Consider the following 23,979-nt stretch of genomic DNA (forward strand, 5'->3'; position numbering starts at 1 on the left):
AAAAGAATAAATAAATCAAAATAAGTCAATCAAAAAAAATAAATTAAGCATAACAGATCAAAACTTTAAATAAAGGAGTCTAGGTCAAGATGGCGGAGAAGTAGCAGGCTGAGACTACTTCAGGTAGCGGGGGATCAGCTAGATAGCTTATCTAAAGATTGCAAACACCTACAAATCCAACGGGAGATCGAAGAGAAGAACAACAGCAATTCTAGAAACAGAAAATCAACCACTTTCTGAAAGGTAGGACCAGCGGAGAAGTGAATCCAAAGTGAAGGGAAGATAGACCGCGGGGGGAGGGGCCGGCTCCCGGCGAGCGGCGGAGCAACGGAGCACAAAATCAGGACTTTTAAAAGTCTGTTCCGCTGAGGGACATCGCTCCAGAGGCTTAACCGGGGTGAAGCCCAGGCGGGGTCAGCATGGCCTCAGGTCCCGCAGGGTCACAGAAGGATCGGGGGTGTCTGAGTGTCACGGAGTTTGCAGGTATTAGAACGGGGAAGCTGGCTACAGAGACAGAGCTGAGGAGTGAGCTCACAGCTCGGGGTTAGCTTGAACCGGTCGCAGGCTCGGTCAGCTAGGAGCGTGGCTGGAGGCAGGGTGATGGGAGTAATTGGGTGCTGTTCTCTGGGGACGCACTGAGGAGTGGGGCCCCGGGCTCTCGGTTCCTCCCGGCTGGAGACCGGGAGGCCGCCATCTTCATTCCCGCCCTCCGGAACTCTACGGAAAGCGCTCAGGGAACAAGAGCTCCCGAAAGCAAACCCGAGCGGATTACTCAGCCCGGCCCCGGTTAAGGGCGGTGCAACGCTGCCTGGGGCAAAGACACTTGAGAATCACTACAACAGGCCCCTCCCCCAGAAGAGCAACAAGAAACCCAGCCAGGACCAAGTTCACCTACCAGGGAGTGCAGTTTCAATACCAAGGAGAGCATCGGAATTCCAGAGGAGGAGAAAGCAAAGCACGGAACTCATGGCTTTTCCCCCATGATTCTTTAGCCTTGCAGTTTATTTAATTTTTTTCAATTTTTTTTTCTCTTCTTCTGCTAAATTTTTTTAACTTATACCCTTTTCTTTTTTAACGTTTTTTAACTAGTTTATCTAATATATATATATATTTTTTTCCTTTTTATATTTTTTCTTTATTGGTTTTCTTCTTTTAATTGTTTCTTTTTTTTTTTTTCTTTCTGAACCTCTTTTTATCCTCTTTCTCCACCCTCACGATTTGGGATCTCTTCTGATTTGGCTAAAGCATATTTTCCTGGGGTTGTTGCCACCCTTTTAGTATTTATTTGCTCCTTCATATACTCTTATCTGGACAAAATGACAAGGTGGAAAAATTCACCACAAAAAAAAAGAACAAGAGGCAGTACCAAAGGCTAGGGATCTAATCAATACAGACATTGGTAATATGTCAGATCTAGAGTTCAGAATGACGATTCTCAAGGTTCTAGCCGGGCTCGAAAAAGGCATGGAAGATATTAGAGAAACGCTCTCGGGAGATATAAAAGCCCTTTCTGGAGAAATAAAAGAACTAAAATCTAACCAAGTTGAAATCAAAAAGCTATTAATGAGGTGCAATAAAAAATGGAGGCTCTCACTGCTAGGATAAATGAGGCAGAAGAAAGAATTAGCAATATAGAAGACCAAATGACAGAGAATAAAGAAGCTGAACAAAAGAGGGACAAACAGCTACTAGGCCACGAGGGTAGAATTCGAGAGATAAGTGACACCATAAGACGAAACATTAGAATAATTGGGATTCCAGAAGAAGAGGAAACAGAGAGGGGAGCAGAAGGTATATTGGAGAGAATTATTGGAGAGAATTTCCCCAATATGGCAAAGGGAACAAGCATCAAAATCCAGGAGGTTCAGAGAACCCCCCTCAAAATCAATAAGAATAGGTCCACATCCTGTCACCTAATAGTAAAATTTACAAGTCTTAGTGACAAAGAGAAGATCCTGAAAGCAGCCCAGGAAAAGAAGTCTGTAACATACAATGGTAAAAGTATTATATTGGCAGCAGACTTATCCACAGAGACCTGGCAGGCCAGAAAGAGCTGGCATGATATATTCAAAGTACTAAACGAGAAAAACATGCAGCCAAGAATACTATATCCAGCTAGGCTATCATTGAAAATAGAAGGAGAGATTAAAAGCTTCCAGGACAAACAAAAACTGAATTTGCAAACACCAAACCAGCTCTACAGGAAATATTGAAAGGGGTCCTCTAAGCAAAGAGAGACCCTAAAAGTAGTAGATCAGAAAGAAACAGAGACAATATACAACAACAGTCACCTTACAGGCAATACAACGGCACTAAATTCATATCTCTCAATAGTTACCCTGAATGTTAATGGGCTAAATGCCCCAATCAAAAGACACAGGGTATCAGAATGGATAAAAAAAACAAAACCCATCTATATGTTGCCTACAAGAAACTCATCTTAAACCCAAAGACACCCCCAGATTTAAAGTGAGGGGGTGGAAAAGAATTTACCATGCTAATGGACATCAGAAGAAAGCAGGAGTGTCAATCCTTATATCAGATCAATTAGATTTTAAGCCAAAGACTATAATAAGAGATGAGGAAGGACACTATATCAAAGGAACTATCCAACAAGAAGATCTAACAATTTTAAATATCTATGCACCTAACGTGGGAGCAGCCAACTATATAAACCAATTAATAACAAATCAAAGAAACACATCAACAATAATACAATAATAGTAGGGGACTTTAACATTCCCCTCACTGAAATGGACAGATCATCTAAGCAAAAGATCAACAAGGAAATAAAGGCCTTAAGTGACACACTGGACCAGATGGACATCAGAGATATATTCAGAACATTCCATCCCAAAGCAACAGAATACACATTCTTCTCTAGTGCACATGGAACATTCTCCAGAATAGATCACATTCTCGGTCCTAAATCAGGTCTCAACCGGTATCAAAAGATTGGGATCATTCCCTGCATATTTTCAGACCACAATGCTCTGAAGCTAGAACTCAATCACAAGAGGAAATTTGGAAAGAACCCAAATACATGGAGACTAAACAGCATCCTTCTAAAGAATGAATGGGTCAACCAGGAAATTAAAGAGGAATTGAAAAAATTCATGGAAACAAATGATAATGAAAACACAACAGTTCAAAATCTGTGGGACACAACAAAGGCAGTCCTGAGCGGAAAATATATAGCGGTACAAGCCTTTCTCAAGAAACAATAAAGGTCTCAGGTACACAACCTAACCCTACACCTAAAGGAGCTGGAGAAAGAACAAGAAAGAAACCCTAAACCCAGCAGGAGAAGAGAAATCATAAAGATCAGAGCAGAAATCAGTGAAATAGAAACAAAAAAAACAATAGAACAAATCAACAAAACTAGGAGCTGGTTCTTTGAAAGAATTAATAAGATTGATAAACCCCTGGCCAGACTTATCAAAAAGAAAAGAGAAAGGACCCAAATAAATAAAATCATGAATGAAAGAGGAGAGATCACAACCAACACCAAAGAAATACAGACAATTATAAGAACATACTATGAGCAACTCTACACCAACAAATTTGACAATCTGGAAGAAATGGATGCATTCCTAGAGACATATAAACTACCACAACTGAACCAGGAAGAAATAGAAAGCCTGAACAGTAAGGAGATTGAAACAGTCATCAAAAATCTCCAAACAAACAAAAGCCCAGGGCCAGACGGCTTCCCGGGGAAATTCTACCAAACATTTAAAGAAGAACTAATTCCTATTCTCCTGAAACTGTTCCAAAAAATAGAAATGGAAGGAAAACTTCCAAACGCATTTTATGAGGCCAGCATCACCTTGATCCCAAAACCAGACACGGATCCCATCAAAAAAGAGAACTACAGACCAATATCCTTGATGAACACAGATGCAAAAATTCTCGCCAAAATACTAGCCAATAGGATTCAACAGTACATTAAAAGGATTATTCAACACAAGCAAGTGAGATTTATTCCAGGGCTACAAGGTTGGTTCAACATCTGCAAATCAATCAATGTGATACAACACATTAATAAAAGAAAGAACAAGAACCATATGATACTCTCCATAGATGCTGAAAAAGCATTTGACAAAGTACAGCATCCCTTCCTGATCAAAACTCTTCAAAGTGTAGGGAGAGAGGGCACATACCTCAATATTATCAAAGCCATCTATGAAAAACCCACCACAAGTATCATTCTCAATGGAGAAAAACTGAAAGCTTTTCCGCTAAGGTCAGGAACACGGCAGGGATGTCCATTATCACCACTGCTATTCAACATAGTACTAGAAGTCCTAGCCTCAGCAATCAGACAACAAAAGGAAATTAAAGGCATCCATATCAGCAAAGAAGAAGTCAAACTATCACTCTTCGCAGATGATATGATACTATATGTGGAAAACCCAAAAGACTCCACTCCAAAACTGCTAGAACTTGTACAGGAATTCAGTAAAGTGTCAGGATATAAAATCAATGCACAGAAATCAGTTGCATTTCTCTACACCAACAACAAGACAGAAGAAAGAGAAATTAAGGAGTCCATCCCATTTACAACTGCACCCAAAACTATAAGATACCTAGGAATAAACCTAACCAAAGAGACTAAAAATCTATACACAGAAAACTATAAAGTACTCATGAAAGAAATTGAGGAAGACACAAAGAAATGGAAAAATGTTCCATGCTCCTGGATTGGAAGAATAAATATTGTGAAAATGTCTATGCTACCTAAAGCAATCTACACATTTAATGCAATTCCTATCAAAGTACCATCCATTTTTTTCAAAGAAATGGAACAAATAATCCTAAAATTTATATGGAACCAGAAAAGACCTCGAATAGCCAAAGGAATATTGAAAAAGAAAGCCAAAGTTGGTGGCATCACAATTCCGGACTTCAAGCTCTATTACAAAGCTGTCATCATCAAGACAGCATGGTACTGGCACAAAAACAGACACATAGATCAATGGAACAGAATAGGGAGCCCAGAAATAGACCCTCAACTCTATGGTCAACTCATCTTCGACAAAGCAGGAAAGAATGTCCAATGGAAAAAAGACAGCCTCTTCAATAAATGGTGTTGGGAAAATTGGACAGCCACATGCAGAAAAATGAAATTGGATCATTTCCTTACACCACACACGAAAATAGACTCAAAATGGATGAAGGACCTCAATGTGAGAAAGGAATCCATCAAAATCCTTGAGGAGAACACAGGCAGCAACCTCTTCGACCTCAGCTGCAGCAACATCTTCCTAGGAACATCACCAAAGGCAAGGGAAGCAAGGGCAAAAATGAACTATTGGGATTTTTATCAAGATCAAAAGCTTTTGCACAGCAAAGGAAACAGTGAACAAAACCAAAAGACAACTGACAGAATGGGAGAAGATATTTGCAAATGACATATCAGATAAAGGGCTAGTGTCCAAAGTCTATAAAGAACTTAGAAAACTCAACACCCAAAGAACAATAATCCAGTCAAGAAATGGGCAGAGGACATGAACAGACATTTCTGCAAAGAAGACATCCAGATGGCCAACAGACACATGAAAAAGTGCTCCACATCACTTGGCATCAGGGAAATACAAATCAAAACCACAATGAGATATCACCTCACACCAGTCAGAATGGCTAAAATTAACAAGTCAGGAAATGACAGATCCTGGCGAGGATGCAGAGAAAGGGGAACCCTCCTACACTGTTGGTGGGAATGCAAGCTGGTGCAACCACTCTGGAAAACAGCATGGAGGTTCCTCAAAATGTTGAAAATAGAACTACCCTATGACCCAGCAATTGCACTGCTGGGTATTTACCCTAAAGACACAAACGTAGTGATCCGAAGGGGCATGTGCACCCAAGTGTTTATAGCAGCAATGTCTACAATAGCCAAACTATGGAAAGAACCTAGATGTCCATCAACAGATGAATGGATAAAGAAGATGTGGTATATATACACAATGGAATACTATGCAGCCATCAAAAGAAATGAAATCTTGCCATTTGCTATTACGTGGATGGAACTAGAGGGTATCATGCTTAGCGAAATAAGTCAATCGGACAAAGACAACTATCATATGATCTCCCTGATATGAGGGAGAGGAGATGCAACATGGGGGGTTAAGGGGGTAGGAGAAGAATAAATGAAACAAGATGGGATTGGGAGGGAGACAAACCGTAAGTGACTCTTAATCTCACAAAACAAACAGGGTTGATGGGGGGAGGGGGGTTGGGAGAGGGGGAGTGGGGTTATGGACATTGGAGAGGGTATGTGCTATGGTGAGTGCTGTGAAGTGTGTAAACCTGGCGATTCACAGACCTGTACCCCTGGGGATAAAAATATATTATATGTTTATAAAAAATAAAATTAAAAAAAACTTTAAATAAAGACATGTTCACTAGGTTAATTTTATGTGAGTAATTCACTCCAAAAAAAGGTAGGGAAAGGTAGGAAAACTAGAGAATAATTCAAGGAGTCCCATTATCTGACCATAGGGGTTTCTGAACAAAGAAAGGATAAAATGAAAGAAATAATATAAGAGAATTTCCCAAGATTAAAGAGCAAGTCTCTAGAATGAAAGGCCAATCCACTGTGTTGTCCAACACACAGCCCCTGGACACATGTGGCAAGTTACATTTAGACTTACCTTTATTAAAAATAGATAAAAACAGGGGCACCTGGGTGGCTCAGTGGGTTAAAGCCTCTGCCTTCGGCTCGGGTCATGGTCCCAGGGTCCTGGGATCGAGCCCCACGTCGGGCTCTCTGCTCAGCAGGGAGCCTGCTTCCTCCTCTCTCTCTCTGCCTGCCTCTCTGCCTACTTGTGATCTCTGTCTGTAAAATGAAAAAATAAAATCTTAAAAAAAAATAGATAAAAACAGAAATGCAGTTTCTCAGCCACACCAGCCACATTTCAAGTGCACAGTAGCTTCATGTGACTGGAGACAACCATGTTGGACAATACAGATACAGAACATTGGCCTCATTGCTGAAAGGCCTCTTGGACACATCTGCCTAGCATAATGGATGACAGCAGATCCATGAAGGCACACTGTAATCAACTTTCAGAACATCAGGGACAAAAAGAAGATCCCAAATGCTTGCAAAGAGAGTGAGGGGAGCAAGACTCAGGTCCCATACAAGAATCAGAAACCAGAAGTGTACTTATCTTCTCAAAAGTGATACTAGAGACAAGTATCTAGGTCTTCAAGTTCACAGAGAAAATCTAGCCCACCTGGAGGTCGATGCTCAAATCATCCATCAAGTAAGAGGGTAGAGCAGAGATATTTTCAGACACACACATTCTTAAGAAAAATTTACTTTTCTGCATCATTCTTCTGAAAGCTACAAGGAGATGGCCTCTGCCAAGATGAGGGAGAAAACTAAGAAAGAGATCAGGTGGGGCAAAGGTGTCACTACCTTTGCTATAACCACTATAGTACTGGTTCAACTTTCTAAAGCATGCACATCTATACATTTATTCTTAAAGATAAATTTTTACAAGCCTCAGACAAGGTATCATTTCCTCCCAACGCCCTCTGGAGACAAGTGATCCTTCTCTGTGCTCTCAAACCACCCCAGTTGACCTTCCACCATACTGAATCTATTGAGTCTATCCATGGGTCTGGACTTTGCCGGGCCTACAGGGCATATTTGGACCCGATCCAGAGTGGTAACTAGGAAATGTTTGCGGATCTAAACAAAAACCAGAGCAAGAATCTTCCTGTTGACCTCTAGGCATTTTTGAGGTTCAGATGACCCTCGGATAGCAGGTGTTGGGAAGTGCCCAAGTGACAAAACAATAGAGCAATAGAGGTACTGGTGGAGTCCACAGGCTGTATCCAAGATGTGTCTCACAAACAGCCACGATATTTTGCTGAAGTGAAGAACACTGTGTGCTCAGCACTGCATAGGCTCTGAAAGGACAGCTGTGGGGTCAGCATTAGCCACAAAGCCATCTCTGTCCTTTGGGGCCAGTGGGCTCCAGCCCAGCACTGGGACTAATGAAATTGTCTGGAAGCAGCTCAGCATAGTGAGTGAGGCCACAGGTCAGAGGGCTCCAACTATTCTACTCTCCCACTGTAAGCAAGTCACTAACCTCTCTGTGTCTCAGTTTCTTCAGAGGGTTATTAGGAGGATTAAATGAGAAATCTGTAAAATTAAAGCCTTTGATTTCAACAGTGAGCTCTTTCCAGTTCTCTGATTCTTCCATTTCATCTTTGTTAATCAATCAATGGTGATATGGTTCCAACTGCAGAAATGGGAGACAGCATGCTCTTGAAAACACATAGATGTCCAAAGAAAATGTAGCTCTTTGATTTTTCGTCATTGACATCATCATCCCCATGAGACTCTTCTTGGGGTGACATTGTGGAGGAAAGATTTCTTGTTACCATCAAGAACTTCTTGGTCTCACTTAGATAACAAGCTTCTGTTCAGTCTTTCTGATTCCTCCCCCACCCCCACCATTTCCCTTTCCCTGCTCCTCCCAGAATGAGCTCAGGATATTTGAGGGTGTGACTTCTTCTGAGCTGGGAAAGTGGGCCTCAGAACCTCTCTCTGCCCTGGATTTTACAAGTGACACCTGGCCTCTGCCCTGGCTCTACAGAGGGTTCCATGATGGTTTGTGTCTGTGTCCATGGCTCCATGAGGACTGGGAGTTGCCCTTGCTGACCTGGGCCCTTCTCACTGATACCCAGGACCTGTCTCACCATCCCCCCCAACTTTGATGAGAGTGCACATTCACTACTGTGTGTTCTCTAGCCCTCTGTGACAGGCATGTGCATGCCCACTATTATCATCCCTGCATCACAGATGGGGAAACTGAGACCCTTAGGTTAAAATAACTAGATCCCCTAGCTCTTTTTGGACAGCTGGCTTTGGATCCAGGCAGAGTCTACCCCTCAACCAGCACAGCCTAGTGGTGGCAATAATCTTCAGCTTCCCAATAGAACAACTGCTGGGACCCTACCTCCTTACCTATGTGTATGCATACCATTCCAACACACTCTCTTGTACCCAAACCCCTGCCCCAAACACATGCCCCCCTATACACACATCCTGTATGCAGAAACATGCACAACTTCTGAACACACACAGTCCCCTGTAAACACAAACACACATCCAAACACACACTCCCATTATACAAAAGCCACACACACACGCACACCTAGACATACGCACCTCTGGACACAAACACACCACCACCACCATCACCTCCCTCTCTGCAAACAAGCCCAGCAGACAGTCAACCACTGGACACTCTGCTGAGTTCTATGCTGTGGCATCCAAGACATCCCAGCTCCTCTGTCTCTGTATTAATTACTACACTGTAATCAATTACCATAGAACACAGTGGCATAAAACAATGATTTTGTTATCTCAGAATCTGTGGGTGGGGAATTTAAATGACTCAGCTGAGTGGTTCTGACTGGAGTCTTTCATGAGGCTATGGCCAAGCTATTGGCTGGGGCTGCCATCCTCTGCAGGATAGACTGAGCGGGAAGCTACATCACAAGTAGATCACTTGTGGGCCTGGCAGGTCAGCACCAGCTCTGGCAGGAGGTCTCAGCTGTGTACCAAGTAGCTGCTTGACTGTCCTTACGACATAGCAGCTGACTTGCCCCAGTCACCTAACCAAGTTGGGGAAGATGGAAGCATCTTTTTCTCATATGACTCAGCTGCAGTCAAACACTGACATGCCCACAATATCTTCCTGGTATCCCAGGCCAGCCCGGTTCATGAGGAAAGATTACACACCAGGAGAAGAGATACTGGAGTGCTCTTCAAACCTGGCTACCCTACAGCCAAAGTGTTGTCCTACTGAGAGGCATGTAGGGGCATAAAGCCTTGGTGTCATGAAGGTCCAGCATGTGACAGGTGCTCAAGAAAGTCAGTCCTCTCCCTTCTTCTCTTTTGTCCTGATCCACAAGACTCCAAGAACCACCCCTGTTTAGACAACCACACTCCTTTCTCTGAGCTCATCCACAACCCCACTGCTGCCTCCATAATTCACAGGAACTGAAAGGTGATGGCTTCCACTATCTTCCCCCAATTGTCACCTCTCTTCTGGGTCCTATACATCTGACTCCACTGAAGTAAAGAAGGGGTATTGCAAGGATTTGATGTAGCATGGAAGACCACCCAAAAAGACTGTACCATCTTTTCTTTACCCGTGAAATAAGGGACTGGACTCAGCTGGCCAACCCTTGCTTGGAGTCTCATGTGATTGTATACAGGTTGGGGCTGGGGTCACACTGAAGGCTCTCTTTCCATGCCTGGTTTGAAGAGAACTTAACAGCTGGGCCTGGAATGCCTCAGGCTCCTAGGGATTTCAGGCTTCCTAGATACATATAATGATGACTGGTGATGATGAGGATAGATAGATAGATGATAGATAGACAGATTACAGACAGATCGATCGACAGAGATAGAGATGACAGGTAGGTAAAGAGGTAAATATGACTAGGTGATAAAGAGATAGAGATAGAGACACGTAAATGGAGAATCCTATATACTTACATATAGACTTACAGTACTACATTTACAAACAAGGATTTGCATCTTCAAACAAGATTCCATGGAGAGGACAATTCTTGAATTGAAGAAGTGAATATAGAATTCACACACCCTATAGGTCCTATCAGTCCCATGAATAGTCACCTCCTCTGCAGAAGCCAATCTGTCAAAGTAGAAGAAACAAGCCCCTGAATGAGCTAATTTTGACTCGACATTTCTGGTCTTGCCTGTCTTTGACCCTCAAAGATTTAAGTAGCTCTCATCTGAGCTCTTCATGTATCCTGGACACCGTACAGCCTGGAGATGACCAGTCACACTAGGCAGAACTCTGGTACCAGAAAAGCAATTCTAAGAGAGTCCTGGAGAGATGCTACCTGAGCACAGTGATGCTTTTACTGCAGTGCATCCCAGGCCCCAAGACTGAATGCTCCTAGTTATGATGACTGTTAACCTTAAAACTAAAACCTGCCAGTTCTAATAGCACAGAGGGAGTTAATCAGGAAGAAATGAGAATTGCAATCCAGAACAAACAGGCTGCAGCAACCACAGCCAAGTCTGAAGAACAAAAGAGAGGTATACTTTCTCAGGAGGAAAGGGGAAGCAGGGAAGGCTGTTATAAACTGGAGTCCATTGGAGTAACCTAGGAGTTCTAAGTATGCTGGCTTCTCATTATCAGAGCTCTTGTGGGGCAGAAGGGGTGGTGGTTGTGGTGACAAGGAGAGCCCTTCTTCCTCCAGCTGAGATAGTAAGGGAGAACAAGGTCAAGTCCCTTTGAGGTCAAGTCCATCACTTCTTGTTGGGTCTGGGTGCTAGGGAATGAGGGTGCCCCTGCTGACCATCCCAGTGAGATTCACATGTTGATTATCATCTGACAAAGTCACTTCTAGATGGGGGGTGTTTATAATGTTTTTTGGAAAATTCCTGGACAACACCAGCTGAGGCATTAGTATCTTCATAGTTAAACCTCTGGGAAAGATGTCTGCAATTACTTTCTCAAATGGCAGATTGAAGCTGGACTTGACAGGGATGGAGCCCAAATGTCCAAGTGAACATGGTGTCTAGAGGACTGAGGCTAATACAGCTATGAGAGTAATAGCCAATATTGATTATGAGCTTGCTGCATGCTCCGTGGTCTGTGTCCCAAACACCTCACACACATCATCTGGTTTCATCATCATGTCAGATAGGCACTGGTCTTATGCCCCTATTTTACACAATCTGAGGCACTAAGTACCAAGGCGGGAAGGTGTTAACTAATTAACTCTAGGTTCCACGTAAAAGTGTCTGTAGAGGAGGCGGGTACCAGACTCCTGTCGCTAGGCAGCATACTCATCCCCCAGTCACTGGCAATATTCATTCTTTTTTTTTAAAAAAGATTTTATTTATTTATTTGACAGAGAGATCACAAGCAGGCAGAGAGGCAGGCAGAGAGAGAGGAGGAAGCAGGCTCCCTGCTGAGCAGAGAGCCCGATGCGGGGCTCGATCCCAGGACTCTGAGATCATGACCTGGGCCGAAGGCAGCGGCTTAACCCACTGAGCCACCCAGGCGCCCCGGCAATATTCATTCTTATGAGCTCAAGCTGCCCCACTCTCTGGAGAATCACCCTTGGCCAAACTGAACCCACTTCACCTAGGAGTTCGTGCCTCTTGGAGGCGGGAAGGCAGTCTATGACCCACCGATGGAGTACAAAATGCTAGTGACTAACTCATAGTGATATCGACTCTGTAATACAATTCTAGCTCCAGAGCTCTCCATGATATTAGGCTCCCCCTACCCCAGCTAAGCTCAGCTTGTGCGCCTGCCCTACCCAGCTCCCCTTAATCCTTTCTCCTGAGAGCATTGTCTTACATAGACCATTTGCTCTAGAACCCTCACCTCAGGCTCTACTTTTAGGGACCTGACCTGAGACAATAACAAAGCTCTAGCTAACTTCTGCACAGTGGCATTCAGCTAAGGGGCATACAGGTGCTGAAATGTGGCCCAAAGCTTGTGGGCCCAGCTATGCAAAGGGGGCACCTTTTCTTCATTTACCCAAGGCCACTGATTGGTCTAGACTCAGCCCTGGACTGAGCTGGGATTCAAACCCCAGGAGCTCCAGCCTCAGAGCTCCCCATCTCTCATTCATTGTGTGGTGCTGCCTTGTTGCTTAAAATAATTTAAGTTAGAATCAGGCAAAGGACGAGGAGAACTGTGTCGGCTCAAGCTGCTTTTGTGACCCACTTCTCCCAGAAAACAATTACAACCTCCAGAAGAGTCTCTTTCAAGAACTATGCTCTTGACACATCTCAGAGAAAATGCTGACCGAATACTTCAAAATCCCCCATATTCCTATGAAGATATCTCTATCAAAGTCAGGAAGTGGACACTGACACATTATGGCAAGGAACAATCAGAACCTTCAATTCCCTCAACTGTTCCCACAATGTCCTTTATAGCAGAAGGACCCTGCTCACACACTGAGGTTACATGTCACCCTTCTTTAGTCTCTTTTGTTCAGTCTGGAATACTTCCTTATTTTGTCTCTGGTTTTTTGTTAAAAAACAAAACAAACAAAACAAAATTCTGCAAGCAACTTGAACATCTGATTGGCTTTATTAAGCAATTCATGCACTGGCACCATCCCACCTGCCAACTCGACAGATGCTCCCAGGAAGTGTACAAATGCACAGTTTTCTAGGGAGAGGAGAGAGGGGCAGGAAGAGCACAGAGGGCAAAGGAAGCATTGCTTCTGGACAGGACACCTTCATTGTGGGGAATGGACTTGCAGGGTTTCTATCCTGCAATGACTCACTAGTGCACATCAGGAAATTTCAGACAGACTCTTGAAAGGTCCCCTTCCTGGGATAGGTTGAAACACAGTTGTTTGCTGTGACTCCAATCCTGGCTTGTGTTTTCTTTTTTTATTGCTTTCAGGACCATGATGTTGTAGAAGATTACTCACCAGTTACAAATTAGGAGTAGATATTCTTTTATTTCCGTCTGTCTCACAATTTGGGGGATTTCTTTTCAGGTTTGCCGCCTTGGCAAGAATATCCCAGAGGGGACGCTGGGATCCTCTCACTGCAACCTCTCCGGTGATGCTCCATCCCTTCCTCCTGTTCCTGATGGTGCTCACTGGTCTGCTGGGTCTCTGCTCTGTGAGCTGCTCTTTCTTCAGGAACTCATGGGTGTCTGAGCTGTAGTACTTTGAAACTGTGTGAGTCTCCTCATCGATTGTAATCTGTTCCTACATTTCTCTTCATCTGTGTGTACTTGAGTGTCCAGTTTTATTCAATGGGCTATAATCTCTCCCTATTGTTAGTTATCATGATGCCTAAATTGTGCCTGAGGGCTGGAAGAGACCCCACACATTAGCTCTGTGTCCTGTGGACGTTTCCCCAGCACCGTGGAGCGCAAGATGCTTCTGGCTCATCATGGGCTTTCCCAGCCTGGAACCAGTCATTTCTCTGAATATCCCTAGTTCCCTTCACTGGAAACTGACATTTATGAGCCAAGATCTGAGCACTAGGTGTGCTCTTTTCTCTTACCACGTCACTGTTTCTAAGAACTGTCCATGGAGAGAGGTAGGGGATATGTGTTCTTGCACACACACAGACAGACACACACATTTCTATCTCTCTACCAATCTATCATCTATCCATAGGAAAGCACGACATTACATTAACACACTCACTTCCAGGCTCTGAATACACAGGCTTCATTTGGCTTTCTCCCTTTCCAAATCAGTGACTCCCTTCTCCAACAGTGAGAAACTCCTAAACCATTTAGCAGTAATATATTTACTTATTTGATCAATCCCCCTTTATGTAACTAACCCTTATTCCATCCCTTACCACTCATGTATGCCCCCACCGGCTACTTGGGTTCTCCACACTGTACTTGAGCTCCGAGGGCTCCTTCAGACCAACCCTCTGTGTGGGCACCCTTCTCATCTAGCTTGGGCTCCCACACCCATGCCAGCCTGATTTTCCATGTGTACACCCTCCCCACCCCACTCAGTCGCTAGCTTAGAGTCACTGTGACTCTCTTCTCTGCCCCTGACCCCCTGTGTGGGGCTGCCCACCTGGCTGTGCCCCACTGATGGCATTAGGACTAAATTATCTGGAAAGGAAAGGCAAAAGAAGAGGCCAGGAGAGGAGATAGAAGGGGCTGGAGGGGAGGGGGGAAATAGGAAGAATTCTATGCAGATCCTCATAGCAACTGAAATGGACAAATGCTTTTAGCCTTCCTGCCAAGTCAACCGGCCAATCAACCACATCTGATTCAACGTTCATTCTGTCAGGACAGTGGGAGCTGAGCTAGAACACAAAGAGAAAGCATGTCCTCTGGGTACCAGAATATTAGGGCAGATGAAATGAAAACTAATCATATAATACTAAGTGCCTCAATTGAGAGTTAGAAAAAACATGTGCTCCAAAACCTGTAGAATTCAATTATGAATAGACTTTCTGACCAATGGGCAAAGTCACAGTGGATTTACTCTCACTTATCTTAATATATCACCTTGGAGTTCTGAATGAGCTCCTCCCACCCAGCAACTGCGATGGTCAAAACATTCAGTCACTGGCTCTCACTCATCATTCTACAGATTCCCTTTTAATGTGCACAAAACCATCAGCTCAGAGTTTTGTAAAGTGATGTTGATCAGTGTGATATTTAATGTAGCATATTCAAAATAAGACATGTGATAGAAATATCACTCCCATAGTCATGACAATAATTCTCATTTTCATTAAAGTAGGTTGATAAAATTGTTGAGAAATTTTTATTCTTGATCAAAGGAACAGATGGTACTAACTGGGGGTAGTTTGTGTGAACTAGACAGGCTGAGTCTACATCGCTGGCTCTTATTGGGCACCTCCTTCACTCTCCACAATACAGAATGCTCCACACAGACACCAAAAAAGCTAAGTGAATGTATGGAAGCCCTAGTCATCTGTCACAGGCAGTACCTGCAGGCCATCTTCACTTTTGGGTTTTACTCACAAAGGAAATTGAGGTCTCTGGTGATCTGGGATACAGCTTCTTGGAGAACAAAGGGGAGGTCCATAGGGGAAGTCAGGCTCCATTTACACTCCGTCTCTTAACTCAACCTTGAGAACAATGGGTTTTTCTGGTTGAATTAACCCTTGAACGTTTAATTTCATGGGGATCTGCAATAGTTAAATAAGCATATGAGAACCAACAAATGAAACCCTGCCAACAACATAAGCAAAGAAGGCAAGATACATGAAGGACAATAATGCATTACAAACATATAAATACCATTATTAGATTAATCTATCTCTGATTTTTAAAAATTATTCCGTAAGCTGTCAAGACTGGAGCATGAAAGCATTCATCCATCACTTATTCAACAGATGATCTATTATCACTTACTCTGTACCAGGCTGCAGACACATACATCTTAGCTGGTGTTCTTTTATTTTAATTTTAAGGGAACAGAATGAGTGTTTAACATTTAAAATAGATTCTTAGCCATTGTGGCAACAATACTGAAAAGTGCCAGAGTTAATTTTCTATATGTTGACTCCTGAGTGTTTATTATACATTTTGTTGTATGGACATCCACACTGTTAAACACTCTGTCACCTCTCTCGTGGAAACATCCATTCATGATGACAGATTGGGATGGGAAGGAAGCACAGCCTGACAGGAGCCAGGCTTGCAGAAGGTGGAGCCACGTACCCAGGATGGCCTGGTCCCTGGGAGTCCTTCACATCAGGCAGACATGCTTCACACCAGATTCTCAACCTTGCTTGCCCTTGAGAATTATGGGGGCACCTTTAAAGCCACACTCTGGGTGACTTAGGTTAGAGTTTCTGAGATGACCTGGGTATCAGGATTTTTCACAATCCCACTGAATCCCACGTACAATGAGTGTTTGAGAACTTCGGTCACCAGAATGTCTGTAAGTTGTGGTGGAGAAGAGCATCATTCAGAAGCCACATCATGACTATCACTGAAGGTCATGACTGTGCACAACTTGGTTCCTTCCTTTCCATGGACTTAAAAGAAATTTAAAATATTGCTCAAGGTCATCAGTCCGGGTACAATGATGTCACATGAACTGTACTGACCATGTGACCCTTATGGTTGGGTGGTCATAAACCACAGATACGGCACTCAGGAACTGAAGGGCCCTTGAATGTCACAGATGGCTTCAAATAGATTCTCTGGCTGATAGAACAAATTACTGGGCATAAATGAGTCCACACACAAACACACACACACACACACACACACACACACACAGCTCTATTCCATATCCCTTAGTTTAAAAAAAATACAATAAAACATTCTTTTTGCAGAAAGTGCTCTCTCTGACCTGTGTTTCTTTACAAGGTTTGAAGGAGAAGTTCTGCAGGACTCTGACAAGGGCGAGTTTCATGTTCATGATCGCAAACCTCATCCCAATGCAGTTTCGTGGTCCAGTTCCAAAGGGCAGGTATGTATAAGGATTTATGCTGTCCTTGTTCTTCTTACTGAACCTGATTCCACAACACAAGTTGGAAACAAGTTAGGGAAGCTTAAAAACCACAAGAGCTACATATTTGGGGTTCTGAACCAGGGATACATAGGAAATTTGATGGGCTGGTTACAGAAGTCCTGCTATGTTACTCTGCTGTGATTGTTGCTACAAGTCATTGGATACCTCTTCCCCTATGGGGGCATTCAGTCTTGTTGAAGAGATGGGATTAATGCTTTTGCAAATATTTATCTTAAACACTCGAATTATATTCAAGGTGGTGAGATGTTCACCCTCTGAAAGGCAAGAAATGAGCCTGATTGAAGGAAATGTAGGATCTTGCCTATACTGACTGACGTTGGTCTTATATCCATGGAAAAAGGAAGCAGGACAAATGCCTCCCGTGATTTACATTGTTATTATTTCCCTTTACCTCCTTACCCTCCTGCTAGGACAGCCCCAACTGATTTTCAGATGATTTACATAGGCATGTGATATGACTCCACTATAATCATACTCACAATTATGAATAATCACTCTAATTACTGAGGTTTTTTCTACATGCCCCACAAAGCTATAAATTCCTTAAAGGTTAGAACTACAATTTATTCACAATTCATTCCTCCATATTTATGTCAATGAAAAGTGATAATGGCATTGTGGTGAGGTACTATTTAAAACTCACTATATTATAGAGAAGATACTAGAATGTTTACTGATGATGCGCTTTAATGTAATACAGAAAACAGATAAGGAATTATAACAGTGCATGGATGGGGCAGCTGATATGGGTTAGTGTTTGTTGGGCAGGTGATGGGCACAGATAGATTCATGTAAAGTATTTCATAGGCTTGTGTCTATACAATATGCTTGTACATGTGTCAAAAATTCTCCACAATAGGGGCACCTGGGTGGCTCAGTTGGTTAACCATCTGCTTTCAGCTCAGGTCATAATCCCAGGGTCCTGGGATCAAGCCCCATGTTGGGCTCCCTGCTCAGTCTAGAGCCTGCTTCTCCCTCTCCCTCTGCCCCTTCACCCACTTGTGCTCTTTCTCCCTCTCTCTCATGCAAATAAATAAAATCTTTTCTTTTAAAGATTTTTTTTATTTATTCATTTGACAGATAGAGATCACAAGTAGGTAGGGAGACAGGCAGAGAGAGAGGAGGAAGCAGGCTCCCCGCTGAGCAGAGAGCCCGATGCGGGGCTCGATCCCAGGACCCTGGGATCATGACCTGAGCCGAAGGCAGAGGCTTTAACCCACTGAGCCACTCAGGCGCCCCAATAAAATCTTTTTTTAAAGATTTTATTTATTTATTGGACAGAGAGAGAGACAGAGTGAGCAAGGAAACACAAGCACGAGGAGCGGGAGAGGAAGAAGCCGGCCTCTTGCTGAGTAGGGAGCCTGACGTGAGGCTCGATCCCAGGACCCGAGATCATATCCCCAGCCGAAAGCAGCCACTTAACAACTGAGCCACTCAGGTGCCCATCAAATAAATAAAATCTTTAATAAAATTATCCATAATACGCATTTTTAATACATGGATTGCATACTGCCCGGCACAGTCCCTGACACACACAGATAAGCACTTCCTCTCGTGACTGAATGAATCACAGACAAGTACCAGGAGTGCTCCCTGGTTTCCATTAGAGAAACTACAGGAGAGGGAACTGCTGAGCTTCTGAGAGCCATCAGGTCTCCTGGTACAGAAAACAGATGACTTGGTCATATTGAGATCTTTCAGCAAGTACTATATGTGGATGCATTGCTAGCACTAGGAATGCCATGCAACAGGACAAGGGCATACCATCAGGGAGCTTAAGGACAGGGTCTAAATGTCTAGATCCCTAAAATGTTCATCCAAATTTTGCTCACCAATACAAAAAACAGGAAAACACAAACTGTAGCAGAATTCAAGCTGCACCCAAAGCCAAACTTCTCTGAATCATCAGAAGAGAAAGCTCAAGATCCCTCCAAGGAGGATGTCTCAGACAGCTAGAGAACAGATAAGCTCGCTCTGGATGAACCCTAGATACTGAACGGGGTGGGAGCTGGCACAGGACTGCAGCCACAGACAGCACAGGCCTGTGTGTCTATGTCCTCCTGAGGCTGTTCCTCCTGTCAGGACGTGAACTCTCAGCTCCACAGCCACTGCTCTCACCCTACAGCTAGCAGAAATGGTGGCCCAGGGTTGCAAAGATGGAATGTGAGAATGTGAGGAGTAAATTTAGACAGCTAGAGGAAGTAGAAAAACTTAAAGGAAAAAAAGTCCCATTGTCTTTTTTTTTTTAGATTTTTTTAATTTTTTTATTTGACAGAGATCACAAGAGGTGGAGAGGCAGGCAGAGAGAGGGAGAGGAGGAAGCAGGTTCCCCGATGAGCAGAGAGCCTGATGTGGGGCTTGATCCCAGGACCCTGGGACCATGACCCAAGCCAAAGGCAAAGGCTTAACCCACTGAGCCACTCAGGCACCCCAAAAAAGTCCCATTGTCTTAAAAAGGATAACAGTAATGTATATTATGGTATATGCATAATCACAAACACAAATATGGTATGTTGTTTATAGCTTACTGTTATGTCAAGTAAGTAGCTCAAAAAATATGTAATGCCATTGTATATAAGGACCATATCTTCTTTAGGAAAAGGAAAGGAAAAGTGAATTGGGAAAATCTGAGGGGGAGATGAACCATGAGAGACTGTGGACTCTGAGAAACAAACAGAGTTTTGGAGGGGATTGGGGTGGGGGCTTAGGTGAGCTGGCAGTGGGTATTAAGGAGGGCACGTATTGCATGGAGCACTGGATGTGGTGCATAAACAATGAATCTTGGAACACTAAAAAAAAATCTAAATTTTAAAAATGTGTATATATATATATATATATATATATATATATATATACAGACATATATATATAATATGCCATCCTTTTATTAATCTGTATACATAGAAAAATATCCACAAGGACATATATCATATGATTAATAATGATGTATGTGACTGGTAATGACATTAATCTTTTTTCCCAACTAGAGTTTGCAAAATTTTGACAATGGTCATCTTGTAATAAAAAATACTTCTAAAAATGAAAAGATGTACAAATAAATAATTGCACAACCATATGCTTGTCTCTATATGAAGGAAATACCAGAATATCCTCCAATATGAGGATGGGTTCCCCATTCCAAGTTTTCCTGTACCTTTCAGGACGGAACTCCTCGGGCTCTGGCCAGAGATCCTGGTCTCGGTGAAGAGTAAACACTGGCACCATCACCACTGTCCCTTTGGGAATAAACACACCACTGATTTCCACATCTTTCTTACAGACCCTCTCAAGTCTACCACCAATTGGGTATAATCTCAGAGTTTCATTCAACACCATGTCCAGATACTCCATCTGTACAAGGCCATCATAAGTAGGTGGTGCCTGGAAGGAAAGAAGCAGATTTTGTTACATTGATATTTGGAATCAACATTCAACTCACTCTATACACTACTACTGAAGTGTTAGGAACACCTAAAAATCATGAATTTTGGTAAAGGGCATTTATGGTCATTTTAATATCTACCATGTCCTTTGATCTGCTCAGTGGCCCACTGACATGTGTACAATAGTAATGATGAGGGGAGATGGCTGGGACAATCCCCTAAACAGGGTCTGAAATCCTTCCTAGGTAGTGATTTTTCTTCCTTGTGTGAACAAAAGAGACTAAGACTGTGACACTTAATGGTTTTTTTTTTAGTTTTTTATTTAAGTTCAATTTAGTTAACATATAGTGTATTATGAGTTTCACGTGTAGAATTTAGTAATTCATTACTTGCATATAACACTCAGTGCTCATTACATCAGGTGCCCCCTTAATGCCCATCACCCAATTACCCCATCCTACCATCCTCTCCCTTCCAGAAACCCCCAGTTTGTTTCCTATGCTTAAGAGTTATAGTTTGTCTCCCTCTCTGTTTTTATCTTTTTTTTATTTCTCCCTATGACCCTTAGTCATCAGTGAAATATGCTGAAGTCACCATTTCCTTTCAAAACAGAGGTCACACGTCCACACCACAGAAGAAGAACATACAACAGAAAATATCTCCTCTTCCACATAAACTCTTCTAGTGGAAATATACTGCTTCCTATCTTTTCAATTATATTTACAGTATTTAGAGAGAAACACTATATTACATAAAAACCATAATTGGGGAAGACACTAGTTCCTTTCAACACAAATAGGGCAAGAGAGGGGTAGGACTGGATGCCACCAACTGAGGGAACACAATTTCAGTTCTAGGGAATATTGTGAAGGGGATCAGATCTCAGCCCCACCCTCTGTTGCTGGAAAGGTCTCCTCATTGTTGGTGTGGGGCTTCACTCTTTGCCCAACAAGCCACTCCAGCCCCTGAGCCCAGGTCTCTTCATAAGCTGGGAGCTCCTGTTTAGGCAGCTCTGTTTAATTCCTTGTTCCCAGCCAAAAATTAGTCCCAAGGCCCAGATAATACAGGTATAAGAAAGTGGAGCCTTTTTCCCCAGTACCACCAAACAATTATATGAAGCAGAGACTCACCCCCATGCTGGACATGCAAACATGAGTTAGAAGTAAACCTTTTTATGAAAACCCAATCGATTTGAGAGCTAATCTGTTACTGTGATATAACCAAGCCTATTCTGACTCCCTCCCCAGTAGGACCCACTCACCTTCTTGGGGAAAGTCGCATCAATCTCCTCCTGCAGTTTCTGCTGGACATCAGGGTGAGTGGCCAGTTCATACACAAGGAAGGAAAGAGACGTGCTAGTGGTCTCGTAGCCAGCAAAAATAAAGATAATAGACTGGGCCACGAGTTCCAGATCAGACAGAGCTAAAAGGAGAAGAGAAACATTTGAGCCAAAACAAATGAATATAAAATACCACATTTTAGATGATGAGAAATCTATTTGAAACTCACATTTCCTTTGGAGGAAAATTTAAAAGCAATCCAGAATCAAACTCATAGTGGTTTGCACTCTGATGTCTATCTTACAGAGTCAGAAAAGCCAGAAGTTGTCTTGACCTGGTTATTCCCATGGCCTATTCTCATGGTCTTGACCATCCATTCCGGCTCATGCCAACTTCCCCACCAACACAGATAGGTGATTTCAGGAAATGGCATTTCATCTAATGTACATAGAGTTATCAGGATGTCCTTTGGAGAATCTTAACAGGATTTCAGTCCTAAGTCACTTGGGATAGTATCTCTCCCAGGAAAATTTAAATCCTTTCTGCTAAAACAGAAGATAAATTTCTTTAGAGAGTTTGCAATGCTGAGGCTTAATTGTTAGGAAAAATGAATGATCTTTTACCTAAACATATTTGTGGGAACTTTAAAGAATACAACTGGGCTATAGATAAATCTTGCTGCCCCAAATGTGGGATCTGCTGCATCTGGGAGCTTATTAGAAATGCAGACTCTCAAACATCACCCTAGAACAATCGAATCAAAATCTGACCTTTCATGAGATGTGGTGATCTGTGTGCACAACCTATCTTGAGAAGCACAGCTTATACCTTTCCAAGATCTCAGCTAATAGAAGACCTGGCACACAACTTCTCAAGTGGACAACCTCCAGTATGTACAGAAACTACGACAAAGACAAAGTGAGAAGAGTGGTGACTAAACTAGGATAATTCATGACATTAAAGGAGCAGAAGAAAGAAGGTATCAATAGAGGGTACTAGCTAGCGAGAAACAGACAAACTGAATCCAGTGAATGGCATTAGCAATGCCTATTCAATCATAACCTGAATGTCACCTTCCTTAGTGAATGACCCCACTCTGAATATAAGTTGTCATGTCCTTTGACTTTTCTCTTGGCAGAAACTCACCATGGTCATGCTCTAATTTCTTTCATCAGAACTTTGTCAGGACATTTGGATACTTAGAACACTTAAATGAACATGGTACCTGCCACCAACATGTAAGTCACAACTAAAAACAATACAAAAAGTCTAAGCAAGGTCTGTAGAGTTGTGATATGACAGTCATACTTTCTGTGATGCTGCTGTGGATAAATTCAACAATCAAAGTTTTTCCATGATTGCCAAGAGCCCCATGATAATCAAAGTTTAGGGCTCTGCTGTCCAATAAGATAGCTACTTGCCAGATGTGGCTATTTATATTTAAGTTTTACTTAGTTATATTAAATACAATATAAGATTCAGATCTTCAGTGATACTAGCCACATGTCAAGTTCTTAATAACCACATGTGTGTAGTAGTACTGTACAGAAACAAGCATATATTGAATATTTCCTCTATCATAGAATATAGTAGAACTAGAGAGAGAGAGAGAGAATAGAATGATATAGGAACACATGGGAGGCTCAGTCTGCCCCAGGGTGAGATCATGATCCCAGAGTCCTGGGATCGAGCCCCACATCAGGTTCCCTGCTTTGTGGGAAGTCTGCTTCTCCCTCTCCCCCTCCACCTGCTTGTGTTCGCTCTCTCACCGTCTCTTTCTCTCTCTGTCAAATAAATAAAATATTTTTTAAAAATTTTTAAAAGCATAGAAGTAGACATCATAATAGATACAGAAATACAGATATTAGTGGTGTGGTAAAGTAAGCTAATCATTTTTTCTCTAGAATAAGCTGTTATATATATTCAAGAATTTTGTGAGGTGGTTGTCAAACCATACATGGCTTAAAATTAACCACAATGGGAATATTTCTGTCACAAAAATAACTATAAATCAAACCCCCTTTTTTCTTTCAGATGCAAAGACCACAATTAGATCACTGGTTATTGATATAGAAATATCTATGTTGATTAGTCCTATGTAAATATAGTTGACATTCTGGGCTTGACCTACTGAGAGGAAATAGAAGCAAAGACACCCTCATAGCAATAAGCACTCCTAGATCCCAGATTCTGGTTTCTAAATACCATTCTCACTAAAAGGAAACAGAGCTTCTTGGAGAAAGTGGCTCATTCCAAGGGATCATTACGGGAAACAGTGG

At 42.6% G+C, this 23,979-nt stretch overlaps 1 protein-coding gene across 1 annotated transcript in view; it reads right to left on the bottom strand.

Annotated features, from left to right (window-relative positions):
* Positions 1-13,410: 13,410 nt before the first annotated feature.
* Positions 13,411-23,979, bottom strand: part of LOC125090644 (cytochrome P450 3A12-like) — a 48,498-nt gene continuing 37,929 nt past the window's right edge. The window contains exons 10-13 of the mRNA XM_047713505.1: positions 21,682-21,842; positions 20,192-20,418; positions 16,855-17,017; positions 13,411-15,679 (exon numbers count right to left, since the gene is read on the bottom strand). Coding sequence (XP_047569461.1) covers positions 15,596-15,679; positions 16,855-17,017; positions 20,192-20,418; positions 21,682-21,842 — 635 coding nt within the window. The 3' untranslated portion in view covers positions 13,411-15,595. The remainder of the gene's footprint in view (positions 15,680-16,854; positions 17,018-20,191; positions 20,419-21,681; positions 21,843-23,979) is intronic.

This window comes from Lutra lutra, chromosome 18 (genome assembly GCF_902655055.1).
Source record: "Lutra lutra chromosome 18, mLutLut1.2, whole genome shotgun sequence".
Lineage (NCBI taxonomy): Eukaryota > Metazoa > Chordata > Mammalia > Carnivora > Mustelidae > Lutra > Lutra lutra.